General features: G+C 32.3%; 2 protein-coding genes and 1 long non-coding RNA gene across 3 annotated transcripts; 1 reads left to right on the forward strand and 2 right to left on the reverse strand.

Annotated features, from left to right (window-relative positions):
- The first annotated feature begins 1002 nt into the window (after positions 1 to 1002).
- Positions 1003 to 1599, forward strand: LOC140824802 (uncharacterized). Its single transcript, XR_012116462.1, has 3 exons — positions 1003 to 1015; positions 1102 to 1201; positions 1281 to 1599. It is a non-coding gene; the product is annotated as an uncharacterized lncRNA (long non-coding RNA).
- Positions 1600 to 2191: 592 nt separating this feature from the next.
- On the reverse strand, positions 2192 to 5771 carry LOC140823663 (RNA demethylase ALKBH9B-like). Its single transcript, XM_073185116.1, has 6 exons — positions 5498 to 5771; positions 4044 to 4715; positions 3320 to 3405; positions 2910 to 3220; positions 2763 to 2834; positions 2192 to 2685 (listed from the first exon to the last, which is right to left on the reverse strand). The coding sequence occupies exons 1-6, from the start codon at positions 5652 to 5654 to the stop codon at positions 2427 to 2429; spliced, it is 1557 nt and encodes a 518-aa protein (XP_073041217.1). The 5' UTR covers positions 5655 to 5771; the 3' UTR covers positions 2192 to 2426.
- Positions 5772 to 7193: 1422 nt separating this feature from the next.
- On the reverse strand, positions 7194 to 12265 carry LOC140823656 (ranBP2-type zinc finger protein At1g67325). Its single transcript, XM_073185108.1, has 7 exons — positions 11922 to 12265; positions 10994 to 11391; positions 10036 to 10102; positions 8559 to 8632; positions 8302 to 8456; positions 7887 to 7967; positions 7194 to 7400 (listed from the first exon to the last, which is right to left on the reverse strand). The coding sequence occupies exons 1-7, from the start codon at positions 12121 to 12123 to the stop codon at positions 7349 to 7351; spliced, it is 1029 nt and encodes a 342-aa protein (XP_073041209.1). The 5' UTR covers positions 12124 to 12265; the 3' UTR covers positions 7194 to 7348.
- Positions 12266 to 18783: the final 6518 nt, after the last annotated feature.

Below are 18783 nucleotides of genomic sequence, written 5' to 3' on the forward strand. Positions count from 1 at the left end.
ATATACGTATATATATAATAAAATTTAAGAAATTCTAAAAAACGAAGTGAATAAGTTCGACCGGTACATCGGTTCATGACTTATTCGATCAGTTATTGACCGATTCGACTGTTAAAACAAATTTTGATCCTGGTTCAGATCGAATCAATGATCGGTTCTCGGTAGAATCAAACAGTCTTATTCGGTTTTGAAGGGAAAATATCTTTTATTTATTTATTTTGATGGTTTAGAATATTTTTTATGTAAAATATTGTGAGCTTAGTTTGCGTCTAAAAATGATTAAGATTAAAAAATCAAATCATCCATAGAATTCTCTCTATCTTTTATTCAGTCTGTTGTGACCCATTGTAGCTAACAGTTGTACATTTTTGGTCTCAACACTCAAAGTTTGTCATATCGAAGAGAAATAATTTGCTCCAATTTGCATTAAAGGACTGAAAATATTTTTTTTTTCTTTGAACCGTCGTCTTGACGTTTTATACTTGCACTGATCGGACTCTTTTTCTTTCTTTCTTTTTTTTTTTGTGAATACCCTTCAATCTACTTAACCTGATTTACAATAACTAATGTTTCATCCATCACCCCTCGTTATCTGTTGATTCTGTTAGCTTTGAGTAAAAACACTAATTCGATCTTGCCTTTCAAACATCACTAGTTCATAGCATATGGTGTAGGACAGAAGTGATGTGTCTTTCTGGAACTAGGTTCCTTCAGTCTGTGATGGCCTCAGGGTCACTGACTATTGCGTGTATTTGGAATCAATTGTAATGCCTAGTCATGTGTGCTGACAGAGCCTACTTGTTATTTTCAGTTGTCTGAAGACAATCAACAGCAAAAAATATGGAGTTGATTTAGTTAGCTTCACCTCTCATCCGACTACTGTTATTTATTATTCAAAGAATGGATGGGATGGTATGGCTATTTGTGCATAACTGGATTGTATGGAATGAGATGCATTCATTCATATATTTGTTTGATGATGGCAGAATCGCTGAGGCTTCTGTCATCATGACAGGTATGATTTTAAACCTTCAATTACCATTTTTTCACATTAAGAGATATCATCAAGGAATCTCAAATTTTAGTTTTTTGGATTTGCAGGGTTGTTTCCCTGAGCTTTTGCTCTCGAAAAGATTGTTTTATATCGGGATCTCTTGATCGAACTGTTTTACTTTGGGATCAAAGATCAGAGAAATGTCAGGTAGGCATGCCATGCTGTTGAATTCTTTGTTTGGTACTACTTTTATGTACTCTTTGTTAAAATTAATATTCCGGTCTAGGGTCTTTTACGTGTTCAAGGAAGACCAGCTGCAGCTTATGATGACCAGGGACTTCTATTTGCTATTGCATTTGGAGGCTATATAAGGATGTTTGATGCTCGAAAATACGAAAAGTTATTTGTAATGCACTCAAAGTTGATAGTCAGGTCCTCTGATTTTTGGCTTTTGAAGATGCCGACTTTGTATGATTGAAGGGCCCTTTTGACATTTATTCTCTTGGAGGAGATGTTTCAGAAGCAAATGTAGTGAAGTTCAGTAATGATGGAAGACTTGTGCTTCTGACATCCTCAAACGGGCATATTCATGTGCTTGATTCCTTTCGTGGTAAGACATTTTTAGTTCTTTATCAATCTCAATCATACTTATGTGGCTTGCACTGAACAAGAGTTTATTAAAAAAATTATCTTCGTTAAAAAACTATAAGGATTTCTAATAAATTTAATATAAAAGTAAAAAATGATTTTCGCTCTTTTTAATTTATCATTAATTTATCTATCTAGTCGAAATAAATCAAACTAATCAAATTATACGAAAAATAAAATATAAGAAAAATTTGCAAAGGAGCATATAAAATCTACATGGTCTCAATGTCTATTTTCATTGGAAAAGTACCATAAAGAATGACATTTTCTGAAGTTTGATATGTATATTAAGACATTAATTAAATATCACAATTTATGAAATCAAAAATAAAATAAAGTATTATATTAATGTGTTTGTAATATTTGTCATTCCATTCAATTAAAATAATGAAATATTTTCAATATCAATCTTTAAATCAGAAAATTGAATAATTACATAAATAAATAAATAAAACATTATTGAAATAATGGTGAGTAAATGATAATTAAGTAAATTAATAATTCAAACTCATGAATCTCACCTAAATAAATAAATAAATGGAACATTAATGAAATAATAGTGAGTGAAAAGATAACTAAGTAAAATATTAATGAAGTAATTGTGAGTGAAAAGATAACTAAGTAAATTCATAATTCAAATTCACATATTTATAGATAGTATAGATATAGATGGTATGCAAACTGCCTCCCTTTCTCAGAAAAAAATGATAGAAGTCTCACTTGTTAGAGCTGTAATAATAATATTCACATTCATCAAATTTCCACATCTACTCCAAACTTTCGCCTACTGACTGAACCTCCTTGTTGGGTTTGATCTGATTGACTGACGAGCATCCAAATGTACACTATTTGATCCCCTACCTCTGTCTACCTGCTCTCTTTCGCCAGCTGGCTTACTCAAAGAACTTCTGGATCTTGAAGGACTGTATTTCCTTGATTTATCCACGTGATCTGGCAGCGGTTGCAGCCCTTGCAGATCAGGTTCAGGGATATAATCGACGGGCCATTTAGATCTATCCATTTTCCTAAAGGTAATTGATATCCTGGCAGACTAACAAATAAGATTTAGCATGATTGGAAAAAAAAATGAAAGAAAAAGTATATTTTCAAAGAATGGTACCTCTTTGTGGGAACTGCAGGCACAGAGTGTTTAGCCACATCAGCCCCATTTCCGTTGAGAACAAGAACCGACCTAGAGAGGTTTAAAACAGCTGATCAGTTGAGGACACAACCAAACACTTTAATTTATATTAAAAAAAAGGCTTACCCGACTGGTAGGGGGATAGAAAATGAACCAGCAAATTCACCAGGACCGAGTATTTTCAAGTTTGACCCAAATATTATTTTACACTCACTGAGAAATGAAACGGTACAAAATGGTCTGACAAAATCATGATTATCAATATGAGGTGGTATACAATCTCCTTCTTCATAAATGTTGACGATGCAGCTGTCAGGAACACAAGATGGTGGCATAACGTGCCACCTAACAAGCCTTTTTATCATAACCTTGAATAGATGAGGTAAAGGATCTACACTTTCATTCTTGAGGATGCCTGGTGGATTACCAACTTTATCCTGTCACCAGCGGAGTTAAAATGAGGCTGATGAAGTCAATCGTATCAAGTATGCGAAAAATAAAAACAAATTCAACGGCCAAAGCAACGAGGAACTTACATAGGCATAATTGTAACAGCAACCAAATTGGAGTGTTACACGTCCCTTTCCCCTCATCCACTTTCGAGGCTGAGAGTAGGTGCGATCTAAAAATAGAAAGGAGAAAGCAGTATATCCGTTATAACTTTGAAAATATTGCATATAACTCCTTGGGTTGGGCCCACAATAAAAAAACAAGAAAATAACAATTTAAGTGCCGAATTGCAAGTTTAACATTACAACTTAATATCACAGTATTTGAAAGAATTTGATTACCTTACCTTAAAATAATCACAAAATATAATCCAGGTTATACCTTTTAGATTGTGAGATCAATCTAGATCCTGACAATCATGAGTATCACTAACAACCAAAAGGCTAAGGTGCCTGTTATTTTCATAACTCAAGGGCTAAATTGCAAGTTTGTGAAAACAAAGCAAATTGTGTTTCACCGAAGATGATTCATCCAATTCTTTGCATCTAGAAACATAAATTAAGTCCGTGCAACTAGAATTGACTTTTCCTGATGGTAAAAACCAGCAAGTTAGCCACTCCTTCCGGACAAAAATAACATCAAAATTTATGCAGCTTAAACCAGACAAAACTGAAGCCATTAAACCAAACCCGCCATAAAAACCAAGCTAGCCAATCAAAAAAACCACAAGGATGAAGTATACGAAAAGCATATATACTATTTCATCACCAAACTTCTAGAATGTTGGAGAACTATATGTCAAGAACTTACCTTTCAACTGATCACTCCTTCCCATCTCTTGAAGCTCTTCAACATACCGAACAATCCGACTCTGTTCTGCAGCACTGAAAACACCAGTATGTAACTCCAGCCCATCTAGTACATTTACTATTCTCCCAGTAACCCTTTCCAGACATTCGAAATCCTTCTTCCTCTTCACACTGCCAAAGCGAATGTATTCTCTCTGATCCCTGGACAATTTCACCTTCGGTTTTGCTTCCTTCGGTGACGTTCCATCCCCTGTAAAATCATTGGCATTGGCATTGACAAACTTATTAATCTGTTCGTCCTCTTCGTCTTCCTTGAGCTCATCTTTCTGAGCCATATCAGCCCAAGACTTCTTCATCTGTGAGCTTTTAGCCACATCATCCCAAGACTGTTTCACCCCAGGGCTTTGAGCCACATTAACACAAGACTTCTTCACTGGAGTGCTCGTAAGATGTGCTGACTGGATAACGTCACTAGTTGATGACTCTTCAACTGGATGTTCTGACAACCCATCTGCCGCATCTTTCCAACTGCCCGATGAAAATGTTTCTGCGCAATCATTATCATCCACACTATCTTTCCTACTTCCAGTGGAATGGGTACTACAATTATCCTGATATTCCACGCAATGTTGATGATCCACGATAACAGGAGTCGAAACAGTGACATTAGCTTCTGTTTGTAAGAGTTCAAAATCAACAGATAATGCATTCATTGTCAGCATTCAATCCGATAATTCAAAATTAATAATTGAATGAAAGGAGATAAAAAGGATAATGATAAAAACTAGTTAATGAAAAGCACATTAACCAATGAACAAATCAAATTGTGAAGGGGGATTATGCAATGACAGGATAATAAAAAACAGGAATCTGGATAATTACTCAGCTGAAAAGGTGGAGCAGCTATTACACCAGTGGCCACTCTGAAGGATGATCTAGATTGATTCACCAGAACTGAGGTATCTAACCAGACCTTTATTTTTGTTGTCATTTTCGATTACTCTTTCAAATTTTTATTTATTTAATCCTCCCATTTTATATTATAACATTATTTGTTGGTAAAAAATTCTAAAAGATAAGCTCTGGATTTTGTTTTAAAGTCCGAGTGGGTCTCATGTGAGATCGTCTAACGGATATTAATCTGTGAATTCACAATAAAAAATAATACTTTTGGCATAGGAATAAAAACTGAAAAGAAACAACAATTATCCCAAAAGAAAAAGGGGAAAAACCCCCACTCGCAAATTTATCGTTTTTTTTAAAAAAAAAATTAATTCCGCGAAGGGGTCGCATAAAAAATCTTCCAATTTAAATTCGTTGTGACCCAAAAAAACTCAACTTGCACAATTAAGGGAAAAAAGACGCCATAAATTCAGTGAACGGGCAGAGAAAATAACAACTTAAAGGTGCCGCATATACAAAGTTAGAAAGACTACAGAAATAGAGCACGCAAACCTGAATCGAGGGATCGGACGTGATCAGAAAGAGTTAGCGTGCAGGTCTTGCAGAGGCCCGGGGACAGAAAAGGCAGCCATTTGGTCAAGAATTGAGCGGCAATTCGGAGTTCTTCAGCGTTGTATTTAAGCAGAAATTGGTCCATCTCTGAGGCCATTGATCGACGAAAAGCAAAAAAATTATGTCGGAGAAAAATCTAAAGGTGGTGAAGACTTCAATATGAACTCCGATTTATAGTGAATTTTGACGCTGGGATATTTGCCAGTGGATTTAAGTATTTTCGAGATGACTGATTTGATGTATAAACAAATGGATTTGGAATTGAACTTTATGGATTTGAATTTTATTTTGCGGTTTGATAATAATTCACTTACACAATTAAAAATAATATTTGTATATTAAAAAAATTAGATTGCTTATTTTATATTTTTTTATTAATATTTATATAAATACTCATATAATTTTTATCAAAGAAAACAATTATTTTAATTAGATAATTCTTTTAAGAAATGAAAAGAATATAAAGTTTATAAAGATGAAATTAAAAATAAAGTTATAAAATTTTGATAAATTAGGTATTTAGTATTAAAAATATATGTATTATAATAAAGATTTTGGATAAATGATGTCTTTTTAAAATATATGTATTATAATGGTGTGGATTGATTATAATAAAGATTTTGGATAAATGATGTCTTTTTAAAAAATAAAAAGACTTAAAATTTTTAAGTAAATTATATTAATTTAATAATGAAATAAGAAGATTTCACTTAGTTAACTACAATATCATCAAATATCTATCTTATTTTGAAATATCATTTTATCAAACACTAAAATCGTATTTAAAATTCAAAATCAAACCAAATTTCATGATGTCAAACACATTATTAACGAGTAATAGTCAGTCATCCATATCTAAGTTATATATATATATATATATATATATATATATATATATATATATATATATATATATATATATATTGTTTGCACATATTATTATTAATGGAAATTTTGAAGTTATATACCTAAATCAGAAAAGAATTATACCGTAATTAGAGGATTTAAATATGATTTTATTCCTTTTCTCCAAATCAAATCAATTTTGACGACTTCATTTAATAATCCTAACAAATTGATTATTTAGTTAATCCAATCCAAAACACTTTTTTTTAATCAAAATCAAACAAACAAAAAATTGGTCTGAAAAATTTTACTTTCCGTGAATATTCCGATTTTGCTTTGTGCAATTATATCGAGTAAATCGGTTTCGTTTGGGAGAAGTCATTCTATTAATTCGGTGCCTAATGTAAAAACTATATACAAATCAACTACTTTTAAATAGATTTAAGACAAAAACTTGTGTGAGACGATCTCACGGATCGTATTTGTGAGACGAATCTTTTATTTGAATCATCCATGAAAAAATATTACTTTTTATGCTAAGAGTATTACTACGGTTGACCCGTCTCACATATTAAGATCCGTGAGATGGTTTCACATGAGACCTACTCCTAGATTTAATGGTATCAAGCTTTTAATTGCTATTTCGAAACCCATAATAAACTTACGTCCCTCGTTAAAGCGCAACTTTTTATGAAAGAAAAAATATCATTATTAGCGGTTGGGCGCTCCATTGTCATAAATTTTTAAAAAAAAACGTTCTATTGTCATAAATTTTCAACTATAAAAAAAAAAAAAAAAAAACCGTATTTGATTTAGGAAAAAAAACTTCAAAAAACAAAACGAAATTTAACGTACAACACACACCATCTTCCAAGAGTCCAAGTACGATCTAATTTCAAAACAATATAGTACAGAACTAATATTTAGCTCTTCACAACTTGTGAATTATGCAACACTCACTGCCTCAGCAATTGCATCATCCCTCTCAGTTTTGCACCTGCAAATTCAAAGCAAGAAATAATGGAGCTCATTTTACATAATCACGCCGAATCGAACGTAGCTATTATTTTTCTTGGCAAAATTATGAGTTTTCAATGCACAGAAGAAAAATGCCAAGAAATTTGAAAAACAACAGAAGCAAACCATGAGGAAAAGTTCTCGATGCACAGAAATTTGAAAAAATATCATTGACTAGCGGTTGGGCGTCCCAGTTTCGTCACGTTTTACACGATAATTTGTTGACTAAGTAGTTACCATGAGGAAAGTTACTAGTGAACCAAATTTTTTTCCTACTAATCCAAAATATGGATAAGTGAATGCAAAATTTACCATCCATGCTTTACTTGGCAACCAAAATGTAGCCTGATATTTCATCAGCGTGGAGTTCTTAGGTCATTCCGTCATTGGACAAGATGACCAAGTAAACATGCTAAGAAATAATCGGCTAGTGAAAATATGTTTCAATTTCATCTCACTCGCTCACCTGTTACACTGAGCTCGAGATGCATAATTGTGATTGTTACAATTTGAGCACATCCAATCCCCATTACGCCACTGCTTAGCTCTGCAGATACAACAGGCATATATCGTTAATACAGATTGATGGTGAATAATAAGTGGGGTGGGGATATGTGCTTCTCTTCTCTATGAAACTTTCAGACTGCATTTGATGAGAGTAAGATTTACTTTAATGGCAATACCATAGTTGAAATATTCCATCACCTAGTGATGTAACTTGCAAATCATACAAAACGAAAAAATAATGGGAGAAGACAGACTCCGTATGGAAAAGAAGAGGAACAATAAGCACCCAAAAAAAATAATTTGGATGATGAGCTCCTTTGAAAGTATACACAAAAATGCTAGAAACAGTTACATCTAATAGGATCCTGTTTTACCCTTTCCCAAGGAGCAAGGGTGCTGCCGATACAGGCAACATTTGAAAATTGACTTGCAAATTTGAAGCCATCGCCGAGGTTCCACTGGAAATGGTGGGGTAACCAGACACTTGGAATGGCTCCAGTGCAGAAGATGATTGCTGCATCCCATATGCCTGAGAGTTCATCAAATAAAGCATGCAAGGGACCCACGTCAAAATTAAAGATTTCATCTTTCAGCGTGTGAAATGAATCCGGTGATCAAATCAGTCTCTTACTCGTCCTGCATTTAGTCTCTTGCTGTCCCAGTTGTGCGCAAATTCTTCAGATGCCACACGTTTTGTTCCAACAGCTTCAATAGAAGGAAAATGACATAAGATTGCATGCTTGCTTAGATGACAAAGTTTAATCATTTATCTATTTCAGACTTAGTTAGGGATTGGAAGTATGTATGGTCATGATGATAATGTCATAGCATTTTTATATTTTGCGGATGATTGTAACACGTCTATTATTATAATAAAAAAGTATTGTTTCCTATAAAAAAAAATAAGGCCCATCCAGATATGCAGTGGAAGAAGCACAGTTTTGAAATATTCAACACAAAAGGTACAGAAGTCAGGAACTTGTGGCAAAGTTAGCAGAAGGCTTACACAATATATAAATCAACAGTACAAGTGCAGTGAAAAGTAGGCGACCATCACTGATTTTGCCTTACTTGTCTACATCCCTACCCCCAACAAGAAAAACCTGACACACCCCATATCACGGATAAAATTGCCATTTACTCGCTCATTCTATAAAATGTAACCGCCACCTCCACAGCCTCAAACCACAAAAATATCAATCCTCCCATAAAATCACACGGCCAAAAACCACCAATACCACAGCATACTTTTTTCAAAAGTTGCAAGAACTTCAGAAACCACATACTGACATACATCTGACTCAAGAAAACTTTGATCAGTAAACACATTAGTCAGTGGGTTATAGTTATCTTAATGTTTTCAATATGACGATCTGAAGCCTGTGTCAGCCCATGGCACCCTGGAGTTGAAGACAGTGATTGCAGGAGTTACTACTGTTCCAGCTTAGCAGCTTTTATTCCAGTTTCCCTTTCTCACTCCAATTTTACTGTTTCTTTAGAAGCATTGGTAAACAACAGTGGTTTTGGAAGCAAGATATGATGGAGTTCTTTTTTTAATTGCGACAGAAGGATATGTTGGATAGCATTGTTCAGCACAGGAACGGGTATAGGATTCTTAAATTGATTATTTTTTTGTTAAAAATTAAAATAGTTGACCAATTGAGGATTATGGTTGACTATTCAATTACGACACCTATTGAAATCCCAGTAGTTTGTGAATCATCAAAACGTGTGTTGTCTATTCAAATGACCAACCAACTGATAATTTCAGTGAGGCAATATATACTGCATCCCTATGAAGTGCAATGGCAAGATTTTAGAGGGAAGGAACTAGTAAAGGGAATCACTGATGGCTTCAATGCTAGTAGTCATTGTGAAAGTGAAATATCCATGGGCAAAAATCAAACAACACTCAGCAAAAAAAAACATTTTAAATAGTTTCCGTGCAAGAAAAATTCACCACCAAACCACCTAAAGCAAAAGAAAATAATTAAGGTTGTGATGTTAACAGGATATTCGAAACTCAATAATGTGTCCAAAGCATCAATGACTTTACAAACCTCCTCAAATATTACGTAACTAAAAACAGACATAATGAATAAACAAACCTGTAACCGCAGCATTCATGAGAGATGAAGGTGTCTCTGTTGGTGTAGGAGCATTGCACTTTTTGCACTAAAAATGACGGCAACCAATGCATATGAGAAATATAGTTTCATCAAATATAAAAGAACTTTTGCACAATAAGTAGATTAGTTAAATTAGTTTCACTCTCAAGAAACCAATCAAAAGTTAAAAAATGCACCCTCGAAGGAGGCAAATTCAGGAATTGGAAATGCCTTCTTCAATACCTGTAGTAGCAACTTAGGCCTCTAGTGACCATCAAATACAGTAGACTGAGATGAAATAAAATCTAATATCTGATCTAATATATGAAATAGAACAATGAGGATATTTGGTCCCACTCACAACTTTTTTCGCCCATAATCCTACCAAAATAGAACTAATCAAGTTTAATACTGGACTGACTGGCGACTGCAACAGCAAAATGACTGAGACCCAAAAAGATGACGAGATGTTGATTATGGATCATCACAGTAACAGTACCTTTTTGAATTTTGATCGCGGGTATGGTAAGAGAGTGTTTAACACTTGGAACTCAAATGCAGACAGCTGGTCTGAGTGCAGGGCATATTTATGCCACCCAATTCTCAAAATTCAGTAAGTTTAGTGCCAAAAACCTTTTCTTAATGCTTCCCATTATCTTAAATGTTGAAACTCCTTATAATCATGAACCTATGATACCCAAACAGATCCCAAATCCTTAAAAGATACGATAGATTTAACGGACTAAAATTACACATCCTTTAAATTCTCCAAGCTATATACACTTGTAATTGGCAGCCTACATTAATCTCTTTAAACCGATAACCTTCCCTCCATCTCCACGTCAATAATTAGCACATAATAATTTATATCTTCATATATTGTCTGTCATTGTAGACTTTAGACTCTACATCATGAAAAATGATTCTCTGACACCACAACATATAACACTCTGCATACCTGTGCACGTGAAGAGTAATTGTGGTAGCCACAAGGGCACAACCAATCACCTGCACGCCATCCATTTGGAACAGGATTCATGTTATCTGGTTGACTAGAAAATGGAACCATGGGCATGCCGTTCCCACCCAAAGACCACGTAGGCTGAAGACTATAGGGATCAGTAGAATGGATTCCATACTCATCAGTCCCTCCAAGAGGCCAACCAGAGCTCAAAGATTGTTGGAGAGATCCAACACCTAACATTTGTTCCACTCCTCTTTGAACCCTGGCAAAATAATTTGGATGAGTATGGACTGAAGCTCCAGGCATTGCAATAGCTGGCATTGCGGCTACCTCCTTTGGCTGTCCACACTTTTTGCAGTTTACTCTTGATGCATAATTGTTGTTAGTGCAACCTATCGATCCATAGTATACACACCCACACCAATTGTGGCCATGGAGAAGACACATGCGAAGAGATCACACGCCAAACCGCCATCCAATACCAAAATACACATTCAGAAAGCAGAAAACAACTCAACCAATTTGAAATCAAGTTTCTTGATTGACTGACTTGAATAAGTAACACGGATCGAAAAAGAGTTTCATCACATTTTCCCACAGATTCTAAAAGAGATTCAAACCATTTACAGTCATACAGTTAAAAAATAACGTGATCACCAACAATATTTAGTAGCACTAGCATGAAAGCAAGACATTTAAGTGGAGAAAAAAATACTGTGGTTTATATACCGTTATAAAGTTGAACTACTTCCACATATTTGCTGATAAGCATGGAAAGGATCGGCACTTCGGTGATTAATTGACGATCGTTTAAAAGAAAACACACACACACACAACTGACAGTAAATTAGCATATTACAAGCTTTCCCCAACAAAACAACGCTGCCGGCACTAAAAGGCAACAAATTCGAAATGAAAGTACCAGTGCAGATCCAATCGCCGATTCGTGGAAGCCACTTGGAATCGGAGGGGGTTTTGGTATCAACGAGAAGTCGGGGCTGTTTGCACCGATTGCAAAATGATCTAAAGGCGTAGTTTCTGTTGCGGCAGCCATTGCACTCCCAGTCCCGGTCTCTTCCTCCTCCGCCGCCGCCCCCGCTTCCACCTCCTGCTTCGCTACCCATCCTTTTGTTTCGTCTAACCTAAATTTTCCAACTCCTACCAAATTTTAAACAGCGGAAATTGATAGCGAACAACTGAGGTCTATATGTTTCCGACGTTTTTCAATCACATCAGAGAAATCACTCTCTCATTTCGTTTTAAAATTAATGATTGATTATCTTCAGCAATTTGGAAAATAACCATTAATATAAAATAAACAGTTTTTATTTTAAAAATTTTTGTGTTATTTTTTTGTATTTAAATTTTTTCTAAATCAAGTTTACTTATTTATTTTGTCTTTTTTTCAAAAAATTTAATGTGAATGGTTTTTTTATTTAAGAAAATTAGTAGATTATAGTAAATTTAAAATTCTTGATATTTTTATAATATAGTGCCAACATATAATCCATATTTTAGGTGGAGTACTTTTGAAAATATATTTTGAGTATCAAAACCAAATAGGATAAAATATTTGATGTTTAATATATTGGCAAAAACTTGTGTAAGACGGTCTCACGGGTCGTATTTGTGAGACGAGTCTCTTATTTGGGTAATTCATGAAAAAGTATTACTTTTTATGCTAAGAGTATTACTTTTTATTGTGAATATCCGTAAGGTTGATCCGTCTCACAGATTAAGATCCGTGAGACGGTCTCCCATGAGACACACACTAATATATAACACGAAGATTTCGTAATGGTTTTAACCATTACTTATAGTCCATTTGATCTCAAATTTAGAACGAATCTTTATATTTGAAATTACAATAAACATTTTTCTCGATTCAATAATATATATATATATATATATATATATATATATATATATATATATATATATATATTATCACTTATACTAGTATTTAACCCGTGCGATTCACGAGATGATATTATTAAACATTAGTAAAAATGAATAGATATTTAAATTGAAGAAAATAATATAATTATAAAAAATAAAAATAAAAACTATTTTTTCGCTAATTAAAAAGACTTTCTTAAATACAACGCATGTCGGTTAAATTTTTTGGCTAATAATCACTATCATATATCAAAATTTTAGATTGTGTTAGCCTAAGACAACCACCAACCTTAATGTGTATTGAATTCTTTAATTTTCGAGAAGCTATATATTATTATTTTTTAACATGTGAAAAAAATATTTTTAAATTACATTCAATAAAATTAATGAGAAATACTTTTTAAAAAATTCAGTAATTTCGTCTAAATCCACATTCACAAACAATTTTGTGAAATAGAACGTGTTTGACATATTTGAATGAAAACAATAATTGTTTCATCAATATCTTTATCCAAATGAGTTGTTATTTTATATAGAAAATCTCTTTATAATATACGCAACAACCTATTATTCTGAAAGAAAAATGAAACATGTGATCATAAGTAAATTATGTATAAATCCGAAAAGTTATTTTATTAAAATTTACTATGTGCATTCTAAAACAATGTCAATAAATTTTATAAGGTATCTTCTAATAAGATGCGTATTTTTTTTTAGAATTGTTTAATGCATTTTCATTATGGAACATTTTATACTATCATGTATCCACGAACTTTGTAATATAGAAGAAAATTATCACATTAGTAATACGTAATAATTAATTTTTTTACAAATAGAAGAATAATATTTTTTACTTCTCGATCATGAAATAAAGATTTCAGACTTAATGTCTCGTTGTTTTCATATGTAGGTAGTTAGTTAATAACAACGAACAAATCTAAATTTAAACATTACATCTTGGAAGGATTCAACTCATATATGATGCTCAAAAAGATGAGTTATTTCAGAATTCAATTTTAGAGTAGATAAATTTAGTAAGATAAATAGAATAAAATTGGTTTCTAATATAATATACAATATTGCATTATTTATAATTTAAAATTCAAATAAGGCATCACAATGAACAAAAATTATATATTGGATGCTTTTGACAGAATTATATCATACATTAGCTCTTTCAAATTATGGAAATCTCGAATTGCATGCATTGTGTGTCAAACATTTCTGATTATTGAGGGTAATATATATATGTTTATTGAGAGTAATTTAATATCCATTTGAAACTCTTTTGAATCTATCACTTTTAATTTTCTTGTGCTCTCTTATTTGAATTTTAAATAAGACAATTCAAGATATACAATATATATATATGATTTTGGAAGAAAATTACAATGCATTAATTCTTTCAAATTAAGGTAATTTCGAAATAATATGCATTTGAGATAAAAAATTTATGATTATTAAATGATAATTTAATATCCATAGGAAAACCTTGCTATAGTGATAACTTTTAACACTCAATCAATTTTATTTTTAGAAAAATTAAATAAACTAATTAAATATTTTATTTCTTTTTTAGTAAGTAATTTGAGTAGGAAATTACTGAAAATAGCAAAATATATTTTTGAATAATTACTTCATGAGTGATACTGAACATTACAATCATTTGTATTTTAAATTTATTTATACAGTTCTTAATTAAATTTATTGATATAAACAATGCAAAAATTTTAATGTAGTTAAGTTTTCAATAGAGCTTAGTTTCAATTTGAATAAAAAAATAAAAAACATATAATACATAAATTATAATTGAATTAATATAAAAATTAATTAAATTAAAAATTGAATTAAATGAATTGATATAATCAATGCAAACAATAATTGAAGTGATCATTTATTGCAGTACACATATTTCAATATTCATGATATATCTTTCCTTTTTTAGAAATGATATTTTGGCGAGAACTTTCCAATTTTGGCAACAACTCTGCTTTTATATATATATAGATTATTAAGTGTGATATCATTAGAATAACTAATTTTCAATGTAGTAGTTTTTTTAATAATTATATATATATTAATAAAGTGTTAAAAATCAAAATAACGAATGACACGTGTAGTTTAACAGATAGAGCTTTTGTTTTTTAAACTTCAATTTGTAGTTCAATTTCTACTCTTGCACTATTTTTCCTCTTCCTTTATTTATTTATTTTTTAATTCATATATAATAATTATAGTGTAGTCTTTTGTTATTTCTTATAAATACATATTAATACTCATTTAAATATAAATCAAATGAATATAAAAAATATTATATATATCTTGTAATGCCCGAGAATTAATCACTGTCAATCAAAGATTATTGACTTATAATTTAACGTGATTACGAAAGGGCCAACGGAGACATGATTTAAGATAATGTGCGGCCATTTATTGTGAATTTCAGAATGTGTTGCCGAAGCAACACCGCACCCGCGCTCAGGAAGACACCGCACCCGCGGTGCATGTCCAGTAGGGTAGCTAGTTTTGCAAAATTGAGACCGCACCCGCGGTGTCACCATGACCGCACCCGCGGTGTTGGAGCGCACCCGCGGTGCAACGTGTTTTGCAAAAATTGTGTCACCTCGTCGAATTCATGCATTGATATATATATTTATATATATATATATATATATATATATATATATATATATATATATAACGTTTATTCAGTAACAGAAGTCGAGAAAAGCTCTGGGGAAAAGGGTGAAAAATCCTTACGCCTTTTGTGCGAAATCCGTCCGTCTGATTTTGAATCCGACTTCGGTACTGAGTTCCTATCGATGTAGGCTACAACTGGACGTAAGTTTTACTACGTTTTGACATGTTTTGAAATTATGATATTGTCAGAATTGAATAGGATTCATATATGATGTTCTTGATATGTGAGACATCGTAGAATCGAAGTCGGACTGAGAAACAGACTGAGTATGGAATTGTTATGAATTTTTAGGGTATATTGATTTATACCAGACAGATTTGAATTGTAATTGGATTACGGATTGTATGGGATATGAGTTATGGATTGTAACCGTGATTTGAGGATTTTGTATTGACGGGAATATTGAAATTGTACCGTTATGCCGTTGATTTTGAATTAAATCAAGATTGATCAGATTGTTATTGATTTGAAAGGTATATTGACATGAGGTTATTGATATTGTCATTGCCAGACAGACTGTGAATTCAGGACTTCGACTGAGCCAGAAACCGACGAAAGAAAGGTATAAGTCAATGTGGTATTGGGAGATCGACTTAAGTCGGTTTAGACTTGAGTTTCCCTAAATCACATATTTTATTTTATTGCATTGACATTTGCAGTGAATTGACTAATGTACTTGTTTTCTTGAGTTATAGATGACAGGTGTTAGACGAGTAATCTTGTGACAGAAGTGCCTGATAGTGGTGGTATCGCCACGGGCACATCGCCACGGGCACAATGCGCGATGTCTCAAGATAGGATAGTAGCGATAGAGCTACAGTCCATGACGGTTAGGTCAGGACACCGGATGTCTGGTTATATCGAGTAAATAGAATTGGAATTTCTTCTAATACGGAATTCGATATAGGAACACCATATTTGGTTATATCGAGTAATAGGATCAGAGTTCCTTCTATTACGGAATTCGATATAGGAACACCACTTCTGGAAACCAAGATCCCTAGACTAGGATTGAGTCTAGTCTGAATGATAGAGTTATGAGCATTGTCGACAGTCTATGATTGTTTATGTTTCAGATTTTGATACATATATCCGTTACCTGATTACATGCTTTATATTTGTTTATATGATTGCATGTTTCGTTGATTTATACTGGGATTTATTCTCACCGGAGTTATTCGGCTGTTGTCTTGTCTGTATGTGTACATGACAACAGGTGAGACAGGATCAGGGTCCAGGAGATGCGGAAAGATCGTGATTAGAGTGGAGGCACCGGACTTGGATTAGAGATAGGATTGGACACTTGACATTAGCTGTTTAAACCTTAGTTGAATAAATGTATGTGGTACATGATTTGTACTTTTATATACTGAGAAGTATATATGTATGTTTTATGTCACTACGTTCCGCATTTTAAAAGGAAAAATTTTAGACCCTGTTTTATAATTGATTAATTAGTTCCAATGATGATTAAGAACTTGATTAGCGTCCGGGTCCCCACATATCTACAGCGTAGTCAATAATGAATATATAAGAATCAGATTTCATTAATTAATATCTTAAATATTGTATAAAATTTAAATCGAAATTACTGTTTATACTTTTAAGTTCGTTAAGTGAGATTTTCAATTAATAATTTTAAACTCACACGCTTTTTTTTAAAATGGGAATTTTGATTATCTTCGAAATATAATATCGATATCTGACACTTTAATTGAGTTATTGAAGTAAATTAACTGAAACGTATGTTTACCACAATTTAGAAAAAAGATAAAAATTTGTGTAAGACGGTCTCACATATCGTATTTTGTGAGATGTATATCTTATTTGAGTCACCTATGAAAAAATATTATTTTTTATGTTAAGAATATTTCTTTTTATTATAAATATCGGTAAGGTTGACCCGTCTCACAGATAAATATTCGTGAGATTATCTCACCAACACCTACTCTAGAAAAACATATATGAATAAATACGGATACCCCTTTGGATTTAATGCACAGAATATCATTCGAAGCTATTGATTTAGTTAAAATTTATTTCTAACTGGTTAATGACTTATTTTCCACTGTAATTTTGGAAAATATTTCGAACACGTCGTTTCAGAAAAATTAAATAGAGGATGAAACATGAACCTATACTCGTATGGGTTTTTTTTATTAGATTATCGTGAATGTATTCGAAATCAACCATAATTACATAATTTTAAACGAGTTAATTCAAATAATTTGAAATCCATTATCTCGAATACATTAATCCAAGTACGACACAAGTGAATTTCAATTTATTTTATATCAAGTAATATCATTTCGATAATAATTTCAGTTTCAAATAAATCTATTAATCCAAACATAAGATAATGTATTTTTGTATTCCCCCACACTTCAGAGTGAGATTATTTTCATTTGCAAATTCTAAATAACTTGTTTTTCTTTTTGTTTTTTTCTCTCATTAACAACCAACTTATTAATTTAAGGAATTAATTATTAATTAATCTTTTATATTTCAATATACATCTGAATATATTATCAACAAAACTCTAAAATAGCATTTAAATAGAAGAATTTAAAATACACAGACTTGTTCAATATAAGTTGACAACGAATTTCAAATTTCTACCCGCTTATTTTCGACATGTGATAAATTTTAAATTAATGTCAAATCTAAATTCAATTGTACAAAATACAACATATAATTTGTATAAGGTAAAAACTTGTGTGAGACGGTCTCACGGGTCGTATTTGTGAGACAGATCTCTTATTTGAGTCATCCATGAAAAAGTATTACATTTTATGCTAAGAGTATTATTTTTTATCGTGAAAATCGATAGGATTGACATGTTTCACATATTAGGATCCGTGAGACGGTCTCACATGAGAACCACTATTTTTATAAAACATTTTTTCTAAAAGAAATATTTTATTTATGCAAAAACTTGTGTGAGACGGTCTCACGAGTCATGTTTGTGAGACAAATATCTTATTTGAGTTATCCATTAAAAAATATTATTTTTTATGCTAAGAGTATTACTTTTTATTGTGAACATGGGTAGGGTTGACCCGTCTCACAGATTAGGATCCGTGAGACGGTCTCACATGATATCTACTCTTTTATTTATGACAAAAACTTGTGTGAGACGGTCTCACGGGTCGTATTTGTGAGACAGATCTCTTATTTGGGTCAT

The sequence above is a fragment of the Primulina eburnea genome, chromosome 2 (assembly GCF_022965805.1).
Source record: "Primulina eburnea isolate SZY01 chromosome 2, ASM2296580v1, whole genome shotgun sequence".
NCBI lineage: Eukaryota > Viridiplantae > Streptophyta > Magnoliopsida > Lamiales > Gesneriaceae > Primulina > Primulina eburnea.

Coding starts and splice junctions, on each gene's coding strand:
- LOC140823656 (XM_073185108.1), bottom strand. CDS start 12,123: ATGGGTAGCGAAGCAGGAGGTGGAAGCGGGGGCGGCGGCGGAGGAGGA. Junction 8,633..10,035: donor CATGAATGCTGCGGTTACAG/GTTTGTTTATTC, acceptor CTTCTATTGAAG/CTGTTGGAACAAAACGTGTG. Junction 7,968..8,301: donor CCCTTGCTCCTTGGGAAAGG/GTAAAACAGGAT, acceptor TTGTATCTGCAG/AGCTAAGCAGTGGCGTAATG.
- LOC140823663 (XM_073185116.1), bottom strand. CDS start 5,654: ATGGCCTCAGAGATGGACCAATTTCTGCTTAAATACAACGCTGAAGAA. Junction 3,406..4,043: donor AAGGAGTGATCAGTTGAAAG/GTAAGTTCTTGA, acceptor TTCTATTTTTAG/ATCGCACCTACTCTCAGCCT. Junction 2,686..2,762: donor CCTGCAGTTCCCACAAAGAG/GTACCATTCTTT, acceptor TTAGTCTGCCAG/GATATCAATTACCTTTAGGA.